The following is an 18,106-nucleotide window of genomic DNA, read 5'->3' on the forward strand; positions in this document are numbered from 1 at the left end:
TGGTATAAATGTACATCTGCCTGTGAATGCTAAATTTATTTTAGAAAAATCACTTTGTACTCTTTGGTTCCAGCGGGCACTGTTGACACCACCAGTACATTGCTGGCTTACTTTGTCTCTTCTTTCTTTTTCCTCTAATCAGTTTGATAAAGGCTACTCTTACAATATCCGTCATAGCTTTGGAAAGGAAGGCAAGAGGACAGACTATACGCCTTACAGTTGCCTGAAGATTATCCTAACCAATCCACCAAGCCAAGGGGATTATCACGGTAAGTGCTTCCTTTGGATGTGTCTGTGATGTACAGAAACCCAGGAGCTCTGTAGGAAACACTGAAACAGTGGAATGGTTTTTGCATTACTAAGGGGAACGGGTTTGTAGTTTGTGTCGGTCATCAGGTCAAGCCAGAGCTCCACTAGCTTCTAGTGGTATGTCTTATTATTGAGCTGGGTCGGCACAAGAAAGTGGTTCTGCTGTGCTCTACTTTGTGCTGGACCGGGCTCTTTAGTCCTCCGTCTGCTTCACCTGCTATTCTCTTTCTCCTGTTCTGCATGTGTCTTAGAAGGCTGATGCAAGTTTTTCAAAGCTTTTTAAAATTGAGCGCCTCGAATTTTGGAACAGTAGATTGATTAATTTTCAAAGACTACTGAGGGAGAGTGTGTTTTATTCTCATTACTATCATCTGATTAACAAAGATTGAGGGATTTAACAAGTCACGGTTTCAAACATCTATCAATTTGCCTAAGTTGTAGGTTAAAAATAAAGTTAATCTGTTTTCTGTAGATTTCTGAGTTTAACAACTTTTTTCTAAAATAGTTCTCTGAGCATACCTTGAAAAGCCCCTCACTTGTCTGGTATGTGAGAGGATGATTTAATAGTCCATATTAGTTAAATTTTCTAGATTACCAAAGCTGACTGCAATATGTGTCAAAACTTTTTCTTGTTTTAGCATCTTAAATGAAATTCTTTTTTAGAAGATCACACACTTGCAGACTGTTAAAGATCAAAAAAATCTCAAATGGAATTTTAAGAAAGATGCTTCATGTGTTCAGAGCATTCATATTTAGTAGATGCAAAGGTGGCCAGTCCTGGAACACACAGTGAACGGTTTTCACCGCTCGTGTCAGGCACTTACGGAACTTTTAGAAATACAGGCTCAGGCTCCACCCTCAGATGCATAAACTCAGATTTATTTGCTAGTTCTCTGGGTGATTTTGATGTCTTCTAAACTTTGAAAACAACTGACCAGATACTTGTGGCGAGAAAGTCTGTAGCTTTTCCCAGTGGCCACACCAGGGAGTAACTTACACTGAGCTTGGCCAAGTGAAACTCCCAGTGGTTCTTCTGTGGGTTTCCAGGTCCTCACAGTCAGCACTTACTTAGTTGATTTTTATTAGCTTAAAGACAGGATTTTTTTTTTTTTTTTCTTTTTTTCTTTTTGCGGTATGTGGGCCTCTCACTGTTGTGGCCTCTCCCGTTGCGGAGCACAGGCTCCGGATGCGCAGGCCCAGCGGCCATGGCTCACGGGCCCAGCCGCTCCGCGGCATATGGGATCCTCCCAGACCGGGGCACGAACCCGTATCCCCTGCATCGGCAGGCGGACTCTTAACCACTGCGCCACCAGGGAGGCCCTAAAGACAGGATTTTATATTTCTTCTTCCTGTTTTTGTATCTTATTTATTCTGGTCCATTCTGTTTGTTTTACTTTGTTTTTAATTTAAACTCTATCAGCTAGAAAATAATACACAGCTAACTCTTGAACAGCAGGGGTTTGAACTGCATGGGTCCATCTTACAGGCAGATTTTTTTTTTTTTTTAATGAACATTTGTTACATGACTCTTTTTTTTTTTACATCTTTATTGGAGTATAATTGCTTAACAATGGTGTATTAGTTTCTGCTTTATAACAAAGTGAATCAGTTATACATATACATCTGTTCCCATATCCCTTCCCTCTTGCGTCTCCCTCCCTCCCACCCTCCCTATCCCACCCCTCCAGGCGGTCACAAAGCACCGAGCTGATCTCCCTGTGCTATGTGGCTGCTTACAAATTTTTTCCAACAGATTTTTTCCAACAAATATATACAGTACTACACGATCCGAGGTTGGCTGAATATGAGGATGTGGAACCTCAGATACGGAGGGCCAACTGTGGGACTTGGGTACCTGCAGACTTTGGTATCCCAGGCAGGTCCCAGAACCAGTCCTCTGTGGATGCTGAGGGACCACTGTACTTAGCAAACACTCAATGAGCTTGTATTGTTTTTTAGACACATTGATCTACCCTTTCTTTAAGTGAATAAGCTTTATTTTTGTGGAGCAGTTTTAGGATCACAGCAGTACTGAGCAGGAGGTATAGAGAGTTCCTGGGTGCCCTCTGCCCCACACTTGCTCAGCTGTCCCCATGTCAACATGGCCCGCAGCAGAGGGCTTGTCCCTATGAGCTGAGGATGTGCTGTCTGCCGCTGTTGGGTGTAGCCAGTTATGGATATCATTTCTGACCCGGAATGATGGTGCTCGTGAGCTCACTGTGTTGTTGCACATTCTCCATCTGCGGGATCTGTCCAGCTTGATGGAGGTGGAGTCCAGCAGTGGAGTCAGCACTTCTCCTTGCAATTCTGTCAGGTTTTCCCTGATGTGTTTTGATGCTCTGTTGTTAAGTGCATACACATTACAGATGGTGATGTCTTCTTGGAGTATTTACCCCTTATTGTTATGTAATGCCCCTTTTTATCCTGCATAAACTCCCATTCTCTGAACTCTGCTCTGTCTGAAAGTAACATAGATACTCCCACTTTCTTTGATTTGTGTTAGCATGGTGTATCTTTCTCTGTCTTTACTAAAGTGGCTTTCTTGTATACAACATACGGTTGGGTCTTGATTTTGATCCATTCTGACACTTTTTTTTTTCTTTTTTTTTTTTTGCGGTACCCAGGCCTCTCACTGTTGCGGCCTCTCCCATTGCGGAGCACAGGCTCTGGACGCGCAGGCTCAGCGGCCATGGCTCACAGGCCTAGCTGCTCCGCGGCATGTGGGATCTTCCCAGGCCGGGGCATGAACCCGTGTCCCCTGCATCGGCAGGCGGACTCTCAACCACTGCACCACCAGGGAAGCCCCTGACAATCTATTTTTAATTGGTGACCACTGACGTTTAAAGTAATGATTGATGTAGTTGGATTAATGGCTGCCATATTTGTTACTGTTTTTTATTTGTTGCCCTTATTCTTTGTTTGTTTTTGTCTTCCACACATTTTCTGCCTTTTGTGGTTTTAACTGAGCATTTTATATGATTCCATTTTTTTCTCTTCTTAGCATATCTATTGTATTTCTTTTGTTACTTTTTAAACTGGTTTTATTTTTTAAAGAGTTTTCACTATATGTGTACAACTAATCCAACTCTCTTTTCAAATCACCACATCACACATAAGTAATGCAAGTACCTTATAATAACGAATATTTCTACTTCCCTTGTTTCATTCTGTCATTCATTTCATTTATACTTAAGAATATATAAACACACAGATATATACATAAACATGCATAACAGAATACACTGTTCCCATTACTTTGAACAAACTGTTATCTGTCAGATTAGTTATGAATAAGGAAAATAAAAGTTTTTATATTACCTTTCCTTATCATTCTCTGATGTTCAAATTTTCTTTGGGTAGATCTGAATTTCTGGTTTGTATCATTTTATTTCTCTTTGAAGAACTTCTTTTAATGTTTCTTGCCCTGCAGGTCTGGCAACGGATTACCTGAATTTTTGTTTGTCAGAGAAAATCCTTATTTCTACTCTTTTGAAGGAGAATTTCGCAGGGTACAGAATTCTGGGTTTGAGGGATTTTTTCTCTCAACAGTTTAACTGTTTCACTCCACTCTCTTCTTGCACAGTTTCTGAGAATAGGTTAGATATAATTGTTTTCTTTGCTTCTCTGTAGGTAAGGTGTTTCCCCTTTGGCTTCTTTCAAGATTTTTCTTTGTTATTGATTTTCTGAAGTATGAATATAATATGCCTAGCTGCCTTTTTTTGGCATTTATCCTGCTTGGTGTTCTCTGAGCTTCCTGGGTCTGTGGTTTGGTGTCTGACATTAATTTGGGGGAAATTCTCTGTCATTATTGCCTCTGTTTCTTTCTCTCTCTCTCCTCCTTCTGGTATTCCCATTCTCATATGTTACACCTTTCATAGTTGTTCACAGTTCTTGGCTATTCTGTTCTTATTGTTTTTCCTTTTGTTTATTTGGTTTTGAAGTTTCTATTGACATATCCTCAAGCACAGAGATCTTTTCCTCAGTTGTGTCTGCTAATAAGCCCATCAAAGGCATTCTTCATTTCTCTTACAGTGTTTGCATCTCTTTTTGATTCTTCCTTAGAATTTCCATCTGTCTGCTTACATTACATATCTGTTCTTGCATGTTGTCTACTTTTTCCGGTAGAGCCCTCAGCATATTAATCATAGTTAATTTAAATTCCCAGTCTGATAACTCCAGTATCCCTGCCTTATCTGGCTCTAATTCTGACACGTTTTCAGTCTGTTCACACTGTTACTTTTTGTTGAAAGGTAGACGTGAGGAACTCCAGTACATAGGTCTGTAGTGATGCGGTGGTGAGCAGGGGGATGTCTATAGTGTTGGATTGCGTAATTGGGTCTCAGTGTTTAGTGACCCTGTGGCTGTGGGCTGTGAACTTCAATAGTGATTCTCAGCTTCCTCCCTTTGCGGGGACAGGACGGCCCCAGAAGGCTGGAGCTGGGCATTTCTCTTCCCCCAGGTAGGTCAGGCTCTGGTAAAATAGTTTCTCCTGAGGGCAGCCTTGCTAAGAGGAACAGAGTACTCCAGAGTATTTAAAATGGTACCTTTGCTTACCCTGTGCTAGAGCATGAGGGGATTTCTCTGTTATTCGCTGTGAGCACCTGGTAGAGCCCCTGAAGTTCAGCTACAAAGTGTGGTCCTGCTCTGACTGGTCTCCCTGGAGCTTCTAACTCTCAGACGTGTCCACACAGAGACTCCAGAAATTTGTCAGTTACAGGTTAGGTTTTCCTACCCCAGTGCTGGTTCCTACAGAGATTTCTGCTCTGGTTTGTTGTGATTCTCTGTGTCTGCCTCTCCCTCCAATTCTGGGGGCAGTGATTTGCCCTGTGACCTCATTTCTTTGACAGATCTGAGAGGAGTTGTTGAGTTTTCAGTCTGTTCAGCTTTTTTTTTTTTTTTCCCGCAGTACACGGGCCTCTCACTGTTGTGGCCTCTCCTGTTGTGAGGCACAGGCTCCGGACGTGCAGGCTCAGCGGCCATGGCTCACGGGCCTAGCCGCTCTGCGGCATGTGGGCTCTTCCCGGACCGGGGCACAAACCCGTGTCCCCTGCATCGGCAGGCAGACTACCAACCACTGTGCCACCAGGGAAGCCCTGTTCAGCTTTTTACTTATTAGGATGGAGTGACAACTTCTAAGCTCTTTCTGTGCCAGACTGGGAACCAGAAGTCTCTATCCTTTTAGATTTGTGTAGTTTGCAAAGCTCTGTAGTCCCTAGGTTGACATATTTCATTAACCAGCACTGCCTGGAATGGTGTTGTTCAGCCAGTCAGAGTTGATGTAGGTAGAACTATATTCCAGACTGTTTATCCATGCCTTCCACAAATGTGTGCTGGGAAGTTCTGTTCAACACTTTGCTGGAATCAGCATTAGTTGTGTCTACATTCACTTCATCTTCAGTTACCTTGTGAGTTCAGCCCTTTCCAGTTTGGAAGATTGTTCCCTTTGATGTGGAAGATAGAAACAAAGTAGGAGTTGTCAAGTTCTGTTTTCTTTCTGTCATTTGTCAAAATAACACCAGCTTCCCTGCTCCTGAGGTGGTTTGTTTCTTCTGTTTTCTTCTTCTTGTGAGCATAGCTTTGAAAGACTTTTTTGTGATCTCTGGTTTTTGGTCCATCTTCAGTCTCTTCTTGGCTTTGCCCTTTCTGACCCTTTTCATTACAGGTATAGCCATTATTTCAAATGCAATTTGGACAGTTCAATTAATGTCTCTTTTTGATGTCCTTTAATAATTCTGGGCTTAAGTAAGCCTCATTTCTTTCTCATTGGGACCCTTTGCCATTTCATCATCAGACTTTTTTTAGAGTAATAATGTTGGCTAACCCATGTTGGGTGCTTCCTACGTGCTGAGAGAGTGTAAGGGCTTTATCCTCCATGGTCACAGGAGCTCTGCGGGTGTATTTCCCACACACGACAGAGAGTGAAGCTGAGTCAACAACAGGACACAAGATGTGCCCATGGTCCCCTGACCCGTAGCTGGTAAACTGAGATTCAGATGCAGGAAGGGCAGCTCCAGACTCTGAACTACGTGCTGTACAGCTGCTCGTCACACTTCCCCGTACTAACTGGCATTACAGCGTTGATCTTAATAAACTATACACTACGGTGAATTTTGTGACTTTCATAATTTGTAGGAATCCAGTGTTATCATGGATGCTTTTACTTGTAGTTAAGACTTTTGGTAAACACATTTGTTTAGCATCTAGGCTCTTTTTCCATTATTTTTGCTGCGACCAATTTTCCATTGATATCATTAAAAATGCACAGTTGTTTCTAATTAACTCACAGGTCCATCATCTGTATGACTGAAAAAAAGTATCTGGTTTCCTGTATTAAATTTTAAATTAAGTATGTTGACTTATCATTGCAGTTTCTTATTAAAATACCTAAAATTTCCTAAATGTTGGCTTAATACAGCTTTTACATTTCAATTCCTCTGTGTTCTTATTTATGCAAATTTTTTAGTAGTCCATCCATATTTTTCTCATGAAATAATATAGAGATTACAGGTACCTACTATAAGTTGTTTTTCTATGAAGCAGTTTCCTATTTGTCATCTCATTCCCATCTGGGATTCCTTTAAATTTATATGGATTCTACTCTTTGGGAAGTAGGCATAAAATTAACATGTGAAAATGATGTGAGATTTTTATATTTCTTCGAGTTTGCACGGTTTTCTTTTTGTTTACACCATCTGTCTTCCTTTATGCTTTTATGTAATTTTTTTAAACTAGAAAAAAATGTGAGATTGTATAAAGTTTTTAGGTAAACTGTTTTATAGCTACTTGGTGATTATCTCTGCTTGTTAGCTAGTAGCATAATTAAAACTGCTTCCTTCTCCTAGTGAGTGGGCAGCCTTGCCTGAGAATGCTGGAATGTTTATGTAACTCTTGAGGCTGTAGTGCCTTGGTAACCGCACAGCTCAGTCGTCATTTAGATAAAGAGAGGAAAGCAGTTGCACCCATGGGCAATTAACTTTTTTATTAATAAGCTGTTAGACAATTAAGGGGCGCTCAGACAGTCTTTCGAGGGTGGTGTTGTATTACGTCCCGGTGAATAACCTTGCTGCTGTCCTGCTTGTCGTTGTCAGGGTGCCCCTTCCGGCACAGCGATCCCGAGCTGCTGAGACAGAAGCTGCAGGCATACAAGATCCCTCCCTCAGGGATCAACCAGGTAGGTCGGACCCTGCCCTGCAGCCTCAGTAATGAGACAGTGGACAGGCCCTTCGGTTTCATGTCATGTTCTTGCAGCGACACCGTGTACTACCTGCTGGGCCTCATGCCAAACATCCTGTCTTCTAGGTGAATTAAGCCAAAGCTTTGGCATTCCTGCTTTAGACTCCTTGGAAATTCTAGTTCTGTCTGCTAGGCTGCATTTTTATGTAATAACGGAAGCTGAAAACGCTTTTTTTTCCTCTCAATTTGTTTTACTGTCTCAATGGGGGGCATTTTAAAAAATAAGTTTTTAGAGGAATGCATTGAAGCTTATTAATGAAGCTGAAAACAATGATATCATATTTCATTTTGGAGACTGTGCTGCAGGCAAGTTGAAGGAGAAGATAACGCAGTATGGACTGGCTGGGCATTCTCATTTACTATGTCAGATCCACACTTCTGAGGATAGTTCATCAGGTCAAACAGTTTATCAAATTACTTTGCCTCGTAAACCACTTAGATAAAAAAGGAAATGCTCAAATGTAAAACCAAATATTTAAGAGTATATCGTTTAATAAACATGCTTTTAAAAAACTTGTGACCTCACAGAGATACTGTCTCTAGTGTGCTTTGTAAGTTGGCTTGGATTTTGAAGGAGTTCAAGAGGAGTTTCTGCTTCCTTAGCTGAAAAAGAACAATATCTATTTTAGAGCCAGAACATCTAAATCATTATATATCAATTATTTTTCTTGAAAAAAAAATTAGAAAATTTTACTGCTTCTACTGCATCCGGAGTATATATTGAGTTTAGTCACTTCTGTTCAAATCTTACGGTTTTTCCGTCCTCTGGGGAGGGCAGTGCTCAAGGTGCTCTTTGCAAATGCTAAGAAGATTCAGATATAAACCCTGCTCCTTCATAACCAGAATCTGGAGGGAAACATGTGCCGAGTGTAATGAGAGAGGCACACATAGAGTGTCTCGGCTCTTCTGAAGATGGGGGATGGCTACCAGATTGGGAGGCTGAGGATCACTTCCTGGAAGAGATGCTCTGTGAATTAGGCCTTGAGTGTATGGGAGGTGGTTAAAAAGAGAGAACGTGTGAATAAAAGACAGTAAGTGTATAGTATTACTAGCATTTCAAGCTTACAGTATTGGTGGCACCAGTACATCAACATTAATAGGCAACCTAAAAGAAGTTGTTGGTTTGAGAGATTAGGTTTGGAGCTGGGACAGTTAAATGGCAGACAGAATGTGGATTTGTCAGTGCATTAGAGAAGTTCCAGCTGGAAATCTGATGTTCTTTAGGGTTAGATTTGTAGAACTGTGGGATTGGAAGGGACATTAGAAGAGATCTCTTCACTTTTGTGGAGCTGTGGGGTGTTACATGCCCTTGGGTGCACAGCAACTAAGTCAGTGGAAACAGAAATGGAAGCCAGGCCTTCTGACTCCACATTTTTTTCTCAACCCCAGTTTACTTTAGAGCTGATTATCGTGAGTTTTCTGTGGGAGAGGAGAACAAATAATGGAGAAGAAGGGGTAGGGAGTCAAAAGCCAGGACTCAGAACGGAGTCTTGGCTGATGCTTCCCTTTGTCAGGCAGTAGAAGGACAGAGCAGAAATGGGAGGAGAGGGAGGGAGTACTTTAGGGAAATGCAGTGTATAAAAGTCAGGAGAGGAGTGTGAGCGGAGGTGTGGACCACAGGGTCCTATGTAGCTGAGAGACTAGGTGGGATTAGGACTGAGGAGAGGTGACTGGATTTGGTGAGAGGCGTCAGTGTCTTGGGGGAAACCAGAGCAAGATCACAGTCACTTAAAGACGAATGAATGAGATAGTGGCTTGGACCTGCAGATAGTGAGCATGTTTCACAGAAGGTGCTAGTGAAAGGGGTGTTGGCGCTATCAGCGTAAGCCTCATGGGTGGTTTGTTTGCATGTTTGGGGTCAGAGGAGACCTGAGCCTGTTTGTAGGAAGAGGAGAAAAGAAGCCATCAGAGAGAGTGGGCTTGATAAAGATAGAAACAAAGGTAATCCCTCTCTAACCGAGCAGAATTAGCTTAAGTCTCCATTACACCATGACCACAGTGTACACGCCTTTGCTCTTTTTCTTTTTCTCCAGTTTTCTTGAGACAAGATTGACATACAGCAATGTACAAGGTGTGCGGCACAGGGCTCTGACTTACATACATCATGAACTGATGATCACAGTAAGATTAGCAAACATCCATCATCTCATATAAATACAAAAGTAAAGAAACAGAAAAAAGTGTATTTTTTTCTCGTAATGAAAACTCTTTATTTTCACATGTAACACACAGCAGTGTTAATTATGTTTATCATGTTCTACATTACATTCTCAGTAATTATTTATCTTATAACTGGGAGTTTCTACCTTTTGATTGACTGCCTTCATCCAGTTCCCCCTCCCACAACCCCACTTCTGAAAACCACAAGTCTGACCCTTTTTTCTATGAGTTTGTTTGTTGGTTGGTTGCTTTTTGAAGTATAATTGACTTACAATGATGGTTAGTTCCCGGTACACAACATAGTGGTTCAATATCTCTTCATCTTTCAAATAATCACAATGATAACTCTAGTTACCATCTGTCACCACACAAAGATATTACATAGTTATTGACTATATTCCCCACACTGTACGTATCATCCCTGTGACTCACTTATTTTATAAGTTAAAGTTTGTACCTTTTAATCTCCCTCATCTGTGTCTCTCCTCCCCTCAACCCGCTCCCCTCTGGCAACCACCTGTTTGTTCTATGTATCTATGACTCTGTTTCTGTTTGGTTATGTTCGTTCATTTGTTTTGTTTTTTTAGATTCCACATATAGGTGAAGTCATATAGTATTTGTCTTTCTCTGTATGACTTGCTTCACTAAGTATAATATTCTTTTGGTCCATCCATGTTGTCCCAAATGGCAATATTTCATTCTTTTTTATGGCTGAATAATATTCCATAGTATATATGTACCACATCTTCTTTGTCCGTTCATCTGTTGATGGGCACTTCGTGAAGCATCACTTTTTAAAAAATATAGGCTATTATCATGTTTATCAAGAAGAGTAATGCTTTTATTTAACAGTAGTGACTATGTATGTACCTTCTTACCTTTGACTCCATTGCATTCCTCCATTTATGCTCAATCCACAAGTAGATTCCTTACTGAGTTGGTGTGATGGTAATTTCCACGTCATCCTTTGGACCTGCATTGTAACTTTTTGTCTGAGATGAACACACATGCAGAGTGCCTGTGGGCAAGCTGTAAATAATATTTTGCTTTCATTTAATGTCTTTATTGAGTGGCTTTTCAATAGAGTAAAGCCAGCTCAGGAGCTGTGTTCTGAAGGGAAGAAAGTTGATGAATGAAAAATCCATGTAAAACATTTTGATGAGTACTTAATTGCAGGCTGGCATAAGTGCAAATTAGAGCTTAAAAACCCCAAGTGCATGTTAAAATACTGAAAGAAAGTCAAGAAAAATATCATTTAAATGCATTTAAGGTAAAATTCAATGGAGCTACTTTTATTTCAGAGAAAAACTACTTGAAAAAGATACCTTCAACATTAAGAAATACTTAGATCTTAATAATCAGAATTTTGATGATCAGAAGAGAGATAATTGTGACTTAATTGGCATCACCTACTTTTTAAAGAAACATATTTATAGGATCACATTTCATCATCCTTTTTGAATGAGCTTGGTATCCAGCTTAGGAAGACTGGAACTGAACAACAGTAAAGCCAAAGATGATGGGCAGTCCTGCATTTATTCCTCAGCCCTCCCCCAAAAGAGAAAAACATGGAGGTCAGGTCACCAGCAAGACATCAGAATCCTAAGTGTTCATACCCCAACAACATAGCTTAAACACACACACAGAAAGAACAGAGAGAAATGAGTGGAGAACCAGACAAATCTACAGTTACATTTGGAGACTTGAGCACTCCTTTTTCAGTAATTACTAAAATAAGCAGACAGAGAACGAGTAGGGATGTAGAAGACTTGAGCTATAAACATACTGCCCCACAGCAGGTGAATATACACTCACCCACATAGGTCACATCCTGGGTCTTAAAAAATGCATTACCAAATGGAAATGAATTGAAATCAGACAAAGTACGTTCTATGACTGTAACCAGTACAGTAAGGGAAGAAAAAGAAATAGAAGGCAGATTAGAAGAGGAAAGAATACCTTCCTCTAATCTCAGGCAATGTGATTATCTATGAAAAAAAATGTCAAAAGAACCTACCAAAATGCTATTATAACTAATAGATTGCAGGATACTAAGTCAGTATACACAAATCAATTATATTTCTTCCAAAGAACAACTGGAAACTTAAAAACTTTTTCATTATTATATGCAATAGTACCAAAAAGATATAAATGTTTTTTATATGTATTTACAGAATATGTGCAAGATCTTTATGCTGAGACATTGATGAAAACAGTCAAAGAACAGAGTTAGAGGTACACACTACCTGATTTCAAGACTTACTGTAGGGCTACTATAATCAAGACAGTGTGGTTCTAGGGAAATGATAAACATAGAGATCAACTGGACAGAATAAAAAGTCCAGAAACAGACCCACATATATATGGCAATGGATTTTTAAATAAAGGTGCCAGAGCAATTCAATAGGAAAAGAATATTTTCCAACAAGTAGTTCTAGAAAAACTGAAAGTCCATATGTCAAAAAAAAAAACAAACCTAGACACATACCTCATACCTTTAAAAAAATTAATTTGGAGTGGATCATAGATCTAAATGTAAACCTTCCAGGAGAAAACAAGAAAATCTGAATAACCTTGGATTCGGTATGTTCAGTGAAAGAAAATGTTGATAAATTAGACTTTATCAAAATTAAAACTTTGGTCTGCAGAAACACTGTTAAGAGAATAATGAAATAGCCATAGACTGGAAGAAAAATATTTGCAAATGATGTATTTCATAAAGTACTTGTCTCCAGAATTATAAAGATATAAAGTCCTCTCAAAGCTCAGTAATCAAAGAACAGTTTTTTAAGTGAGTAAAAAGTTTGAACAGACATTTCACCAAATATTTGAATAATAAACACGTGAAAAAAACGTTCAGCATTAGGTATTAGGGAAATGCGATTTTAAAAGTATACGTCAATTAGAATTGGTCTAATTAAAAAAAAAATAACCTCACAATACCAAGTGCTGGTGAGGATGCAGAGTGACTGGAAGTCTCATTCTTGCTGGGGGCCCACATGGTAGAGCTGTTGTGAAAGCAGTTGGCAATTTCTTATAAAGTTGAATTTGCACATACTGTTTGAGCTGGTTACACCACTATTAGATAATTATACCATTGAAGTAAAAGCCTTAAGTCCACACAGAAACCTGTACATAAGGGTTTATAGTGGTTTTATTCTAATTCCCCCAAACTGGAAAAAACCCAGTGTCCTTCAGCATGTAGTTGGATAAACAAATTGTGTTATACCTCATTTTATTGTGCTTCACTTTTTTGTGCTTCACAGATGTTGTGTTTTCTTAACAAATGAAGGTTTGTGGCAACCCTGTGTCAAGCAAGTCTGTCAGTGCCATTTTTCCAACAGCATTTGCTCAGTTCTTATCTCTGTGTCAGGTTTTGGTAGTTCTTGCAATATTTCAAACTTTTTCATTATTATTATATTTGTTATGGGTGATCTATGAGCGGTGATCTTTGATGTTACTATTGTAATTTGGGGAGGCACCATGAACTGCGCCCATGTAAGATGACAAACTTAATCAGTAAATGTTGTGTGTGTTCTGACTGCTCCGCTGACCGGCCGTTTCCTCATCTCTCTTCCTCTCCTCTGGCCTCCCTATTCCCTGAAACACAACAATATTAAAATTAGGCCAGTTAATAACCCCATAATGGCCTCCAAGTGTTCAAGTAAAAGGAAGAGTCAAACGTCTCTCACTTTAAATCTAAAGATTAAGTTTAGTGAGGAAGGCATGTCAAAAACCAAGACAGGCTGAAAGCTAGGCCTCTTGAACCGAACAGTTAGCCAAGTTGTGAATGCAAAGGAAAAGTTCTCGAAGGAAATTAAAAGTGCTACTGCAGTGAACACATGAATGATAAGAAAGTGAAACAAGCTTATTGCTGATAGGGTGAAAGCTTTAGTCTCTGGATAGAAGATCAAACCAGCCACAACATTCCCTTAAGCCAAAGCCTAATCCAGAGCAAGGCCCTAACTCTCTTTAATTCTATGAAGGCTGAGAGAAGTGAGGAAGCTGCAGAAGAAAAGTTTGAAGTTAGCAAAGGTTGGTTCATGAGGTTTAAGGAAAGAAGCTGTCCCCATAACGTGGAAATGCAAGGTGAAGCAGCAAGTGCTGATGTAGAAGCTGCAGCAAGTTATCCAGAAGGTCTAGTTAAGATAATGAACGAAGGTGGCTGCACTAAACAACAGGTTTTCAATGTAGGTGAAGCAGCCTTACATTGGAAGAAGATGCCATCTAGGACTTTCATAGCTAGGGAGGAGAAGTCAATGCCTGGCTTCCAGGCTTCAAAGGACAGGCTGACTCTTGTTACGGGCTGATGCAGCTGGTGACTTTAAGTTGAAGCCAGTGCTCATTTACCATTCCAAAAATCCAGGGCCCTTCAGAATTATGCTAAATCTACTCTGCCTGTGCTCTGTAAATGGAACAACAAAGCCTAGATGACAGAACATCTGCTTACAGCATGGTTTACTGCATATTTTAAGCCCACAGTTGAGACCTACTGCTCAGGAAAAAAAAAAAAAAAAAAGAAGATACCTTTCAAATTATTACTGCTCATTGACAATGCACTTGACCATTCAAGAGTTCCAGTGGAGATATATAAAATGTATGTTGTTCTCCTGCCTGCTAATATAACATCTACTCTGCAGCCCATGGACAAGGAATAATTTCAACTTCCAAGTCTTATTATTTAAGAAATACATTTTGTAAGGCTGTAGCTGCATAGGATCTGGGCAAAGTCAATTGAAAACCTTCTGAAAAGAATTCACCATTCTAGATGCCATTAAGAACATTTATGATTCATGGGAAGAGGTAAAATATTAACATTAACAGGAGCTTGGAAGATGTTGATTCCAACCCTCATGGATGACTGAGGGGTTCAAGACTTCAGTGGAGGAAGTAATTACAGATAGGGTGGGTATAGCAAGAGAACTAGAATTAGAAGTGGGGCCCAGAGGTGTGATTGAATTGCTACAATCTTATGATAAAACTTGAATGGATGAGGAGTTATTTCTTGTGAATCAGCAGAGAAAGTGGTTTTTTGAGATGAAATATAATCCTGGTGAAGATTGTTGAAATGACAACAAAGGATTTAGAATATTCTATAATCTTAGTTGATAATGCAGCAGCAGGGTTGGAGAAGACTGACTCCAGTTTAGAGAGAAGCTTTCCTGTGGGTAAAATGCTCACACAGCGTTGTATCCTACAGAGAAATCATTTGCAAGAGGAAGAGTCAGTTGACATGGCAAGTTTCATTGTCTTATTTTTAGAAACTGCTACAGCCACCCCAGCGTTCAGCAACCACCACCTTGATCAGTCATCAGTCACCAACATCGAGGCAAGACCCTCCCCCAGCAAAAAGATTAAGACTTGCTGAAAGCTGATGATGGTTAGTGGTTTTTTTGCAATGAAATATTTTTAAATTAAGATATGTGCATTGTTTTCTTTAGGCATATAGCTATTACACACTTAATAGCACTGGGAAACCAAACAGTTTGTAGCTCACTTTATTGTGATATTCACTTTATTGCAGTGGTCTGGAACTGAACCCACAGCATCTCTGAGACTGCCTATAGTCATGCAATGGAATATTACTTAGCAATAAAAAAGGAACAAACTACTTGTATACCCAACAGCAGGCATCATGCTAGGTTAAAGAAGCCATATGTTATGATTCCTTTTATGTGACATTCTGGAAAAGACAAATCTATAGGTACAGAAAACAGAGTGATTGCTGGGAATGGAGGAGGTGTTAGTTACAAAGGGATGGGAGGTCATTTGGGTGATGGAAATGTTCAGTCTGATTGTGGAGGTGGTATCATGACTGAATTTGTCAAATTTTGCAGAACTATACACTAAAGGGGGAATATTTTACTCTATGAAAATTATACCTTAATTTTTTTTTTTTTTTTTTTTTTTTTTTTGCGGTACGCAGGCCTCTCACTGTTGTGGCCTATCCCGTTGCGGAGCACAGGCTCCGGACGCACAGGCCCAGCGGCCATGGCTCACGGGCCCAGCCGCTCCGCGGCATGTGGGATCTTCCCGGACCGGGGCATGAACCCGTGTCCCCTACATCAGCAGGCAGACTCTCAACCACTCCGCCACCAGGGAAGCCCCATATACCTTAATTTTTTAATGGAAAAAAAGAGAGAATAGGTAAATGGTAGCATAAAGAGCCAGTTATTCGTCTTTCATAGCAGGAATTCAATAGGTTAAGTTAATAAATAAAGAATCCAAAATATCAGCATGTAATTTAGAATTATATAGGCAACAATCTAAATATATGGCCCAAAGTGGAAATGATGAAAAGTAATTGCATCTTGGGAGCAGACCAAGCAGGGAAGAAATGTGGTGTGGAAGCTTTTTTTTTTTTTCTGTGCAGTACGTGGGCGTCTCACTGCTGTGGCCTCTCCCGTTGCGGAGCACAGGCTCCGGACGCGCAGGCTCAGCGGCCATGGCTCACGGGCCCAGCCACTCCGTGGCATGTGGGATCTTCCCGGACCGGGGCACGAACCCATGTCCCCTGCATTGGCAGGCGGACTCTCAACCACTGTGCCACCAGGGAAGCCCTGGAAGCTTTTGATACTAGTAATTAGCTGCACTGTATACTAAAAAATTTATTTTTCACTTCCACAGGCAGTACCCACTTAGAGGTTGAACAGGACAGTCTCATGTTATGTATGAAGTATAAATTGAGTGGTGTGTGCCTAATGGGTAGGTGGTAATAGTAGTAAGAGCTGATGTGAGGTCTTTGGATGTGAGGGTTTTAACCTTTATCTCTCTGTCTTCCCACTACCTACCGTAGTGTCCTGTCCATGTTAAGGGCTGTGAAAGGTCTGAGATTTTGTCCTCCTTGCTACCTGAGAGCTTAGCTGCCACAATTTCATGGATGATGGCAGAAGACCTGAAGGTCGTGGCAGTAGCAGTGTATCAGCATTTTCTTGTGTCAGCTCCCAGAGCCCCAGTTCCCATGGAGCAGCGTGAGGAAGGCCAGGTACTGTGGCCTGTGCAGTGGGTTCTTTCGGAGGAGAGAAACTCCGAGTGTGGGGTTCTGGATCTTTCCTCTCGGACAGTGCTCATGCCTGCAGTTCCATTCAGTGGAAGGTTCTGTATGTAAGGCTGTTGGTTACAGGAACATCCTTGAAACAGTGATCTAGAGCAAAGGCCATTGTTTTCTGTGCTTGTAAAATGTTCAGAGATTTGAGACCCTGGAAAATTCTCTCTTAACTGTCCAAGCTGGTGACCAAATGAATAAATAAGTATGTCTACCAGCTATATTGGCCAGTTTTTTTTTTATTGGCACCTTCGCTTTTTCCTCCTTAAAATACTGGTATACATTTTAAGCTCAATTTCTTTTAAGAATTTCCAGTGAGGTAATAATCCTTGCAGTGCTTTGCTAGTTTGTTCATTTAACCATATCTGTCAATAGTTCCTGCCTAATTTAGGTGTCTTGAGTTTTGGTTTTTACTTTTCATTTTGCTTTCACCTTTTGCATAAAAATTGCATTTTTATGATGAAATACTAATATTTTAAGATACAGACATTTTAAGAATCTGCATTCAAAATATTGAGAATAAAATCTCTAAGTGATCTTAAATACTTTTATTTCTCTGAAGAGGTTGGTTTTTTTTTTATTGTGAAAAGACACACATGAAATTTTCAGATTGCAGTTTTTTACTGGTGCCTGGAACAGTGTGCTGTATCCTTTCTTACTAGTAAAGTTGTCTTTTTACTGTGCTGAATCACATATGGCATATCTTTAATTCTCATACAGCTTAATAAAGAACAATAATTACTGCCCACAGAGTACCTTTAAAGGTGATAGTTCTTTGTACTATGTGACATAGTAGAGCTAACACCTTTTGTTGTAATCTGTGAATGCTTTTACTCCTCAGTAGCTTTTCTCTCTTATTAGGTAAAAGTGAGCGGTGTGCTTGGTCTGTCACTGGACACAGGACTTCCTTTCTGGTTTTATATTCTGGCCTGCTGTGTGCGATTGTGCCAAGGGCTGGGATGGGGGCTTTACACAGTGGACTGGGCCTCCCTTGGCTCTTGCCACCCTGTCATCCTGTGATGAGGAGTTCAGACCTCAAAGCAACACTGGAGAAGGTGGGACCCATGCGCCCCGTGGCCCTGATGCTACAGGGCTCTGTTCCTCTGCAGCATTTTCCTTTCTTATTTTTCTTTTTACTGTAAATTCAGTTGAAATTCTTCTTGGTTTCTTTCAGGGAAAGCCTTTAACTGTGAGGTGAATAATGATTTGGGGGTAGCTACATTTAGGAATATGTTTAATACATTATTTAAACACTGGCAAATAATATGAAATAAAGATGAGAATAACTCAGAGTATAAATTATAGTTGGTAACAGGGTTTCAAAAGTTCCGGTTACTTTTTTTTATTGAGGTTAAATTC

The 18,106-nt window shown here is 40.3% G+C and overlaps 1 protein-coding gene across 3 annotated transcripts in view; it reads left to right on the forward strand.

Annotated features, from left to right (window-relative positions):
• The window catches only part of PRIM2 (DNA primase subunit 2), a 298,019-nt gene that overhangs the window by 246,141 nt on the left and 33,772 nt on the right, over nt 1-18,106 (forward strand). For all 3 annotated transcript variants that reach the window (XM_060109539.1, XM_060109540.1, XM_060109538.1), the window contains 2 exons: nt 143-269; nt 7,398-7,480. In XM_060109539.1, coding sequence (XP_059965522.1) covers nt 143-269; nt 7,398-7,480 — 210 coding nt within the window. The remainder of the gene's footprint in view (nt 1-142; nt 270-7,397; nt 7,481-18,106) is intronic.

This window comes from Mesoplodon densirostris, chromosome 10 (assembly GCF_025265405.1).
Source record: "Mesoplodon densirostris isolate mMesDen1 chromosome 10, mMesDen1 primary haplotype, whole genome shotgun sequence".
Taxonomy (NCBI): domain Eukaryota; kingdom Metazoa; phylum Chordata; class Mammalia; order Artiodactyla; family Ziphiidae; genus Mesoplodon; species Mesoplodon densirostris.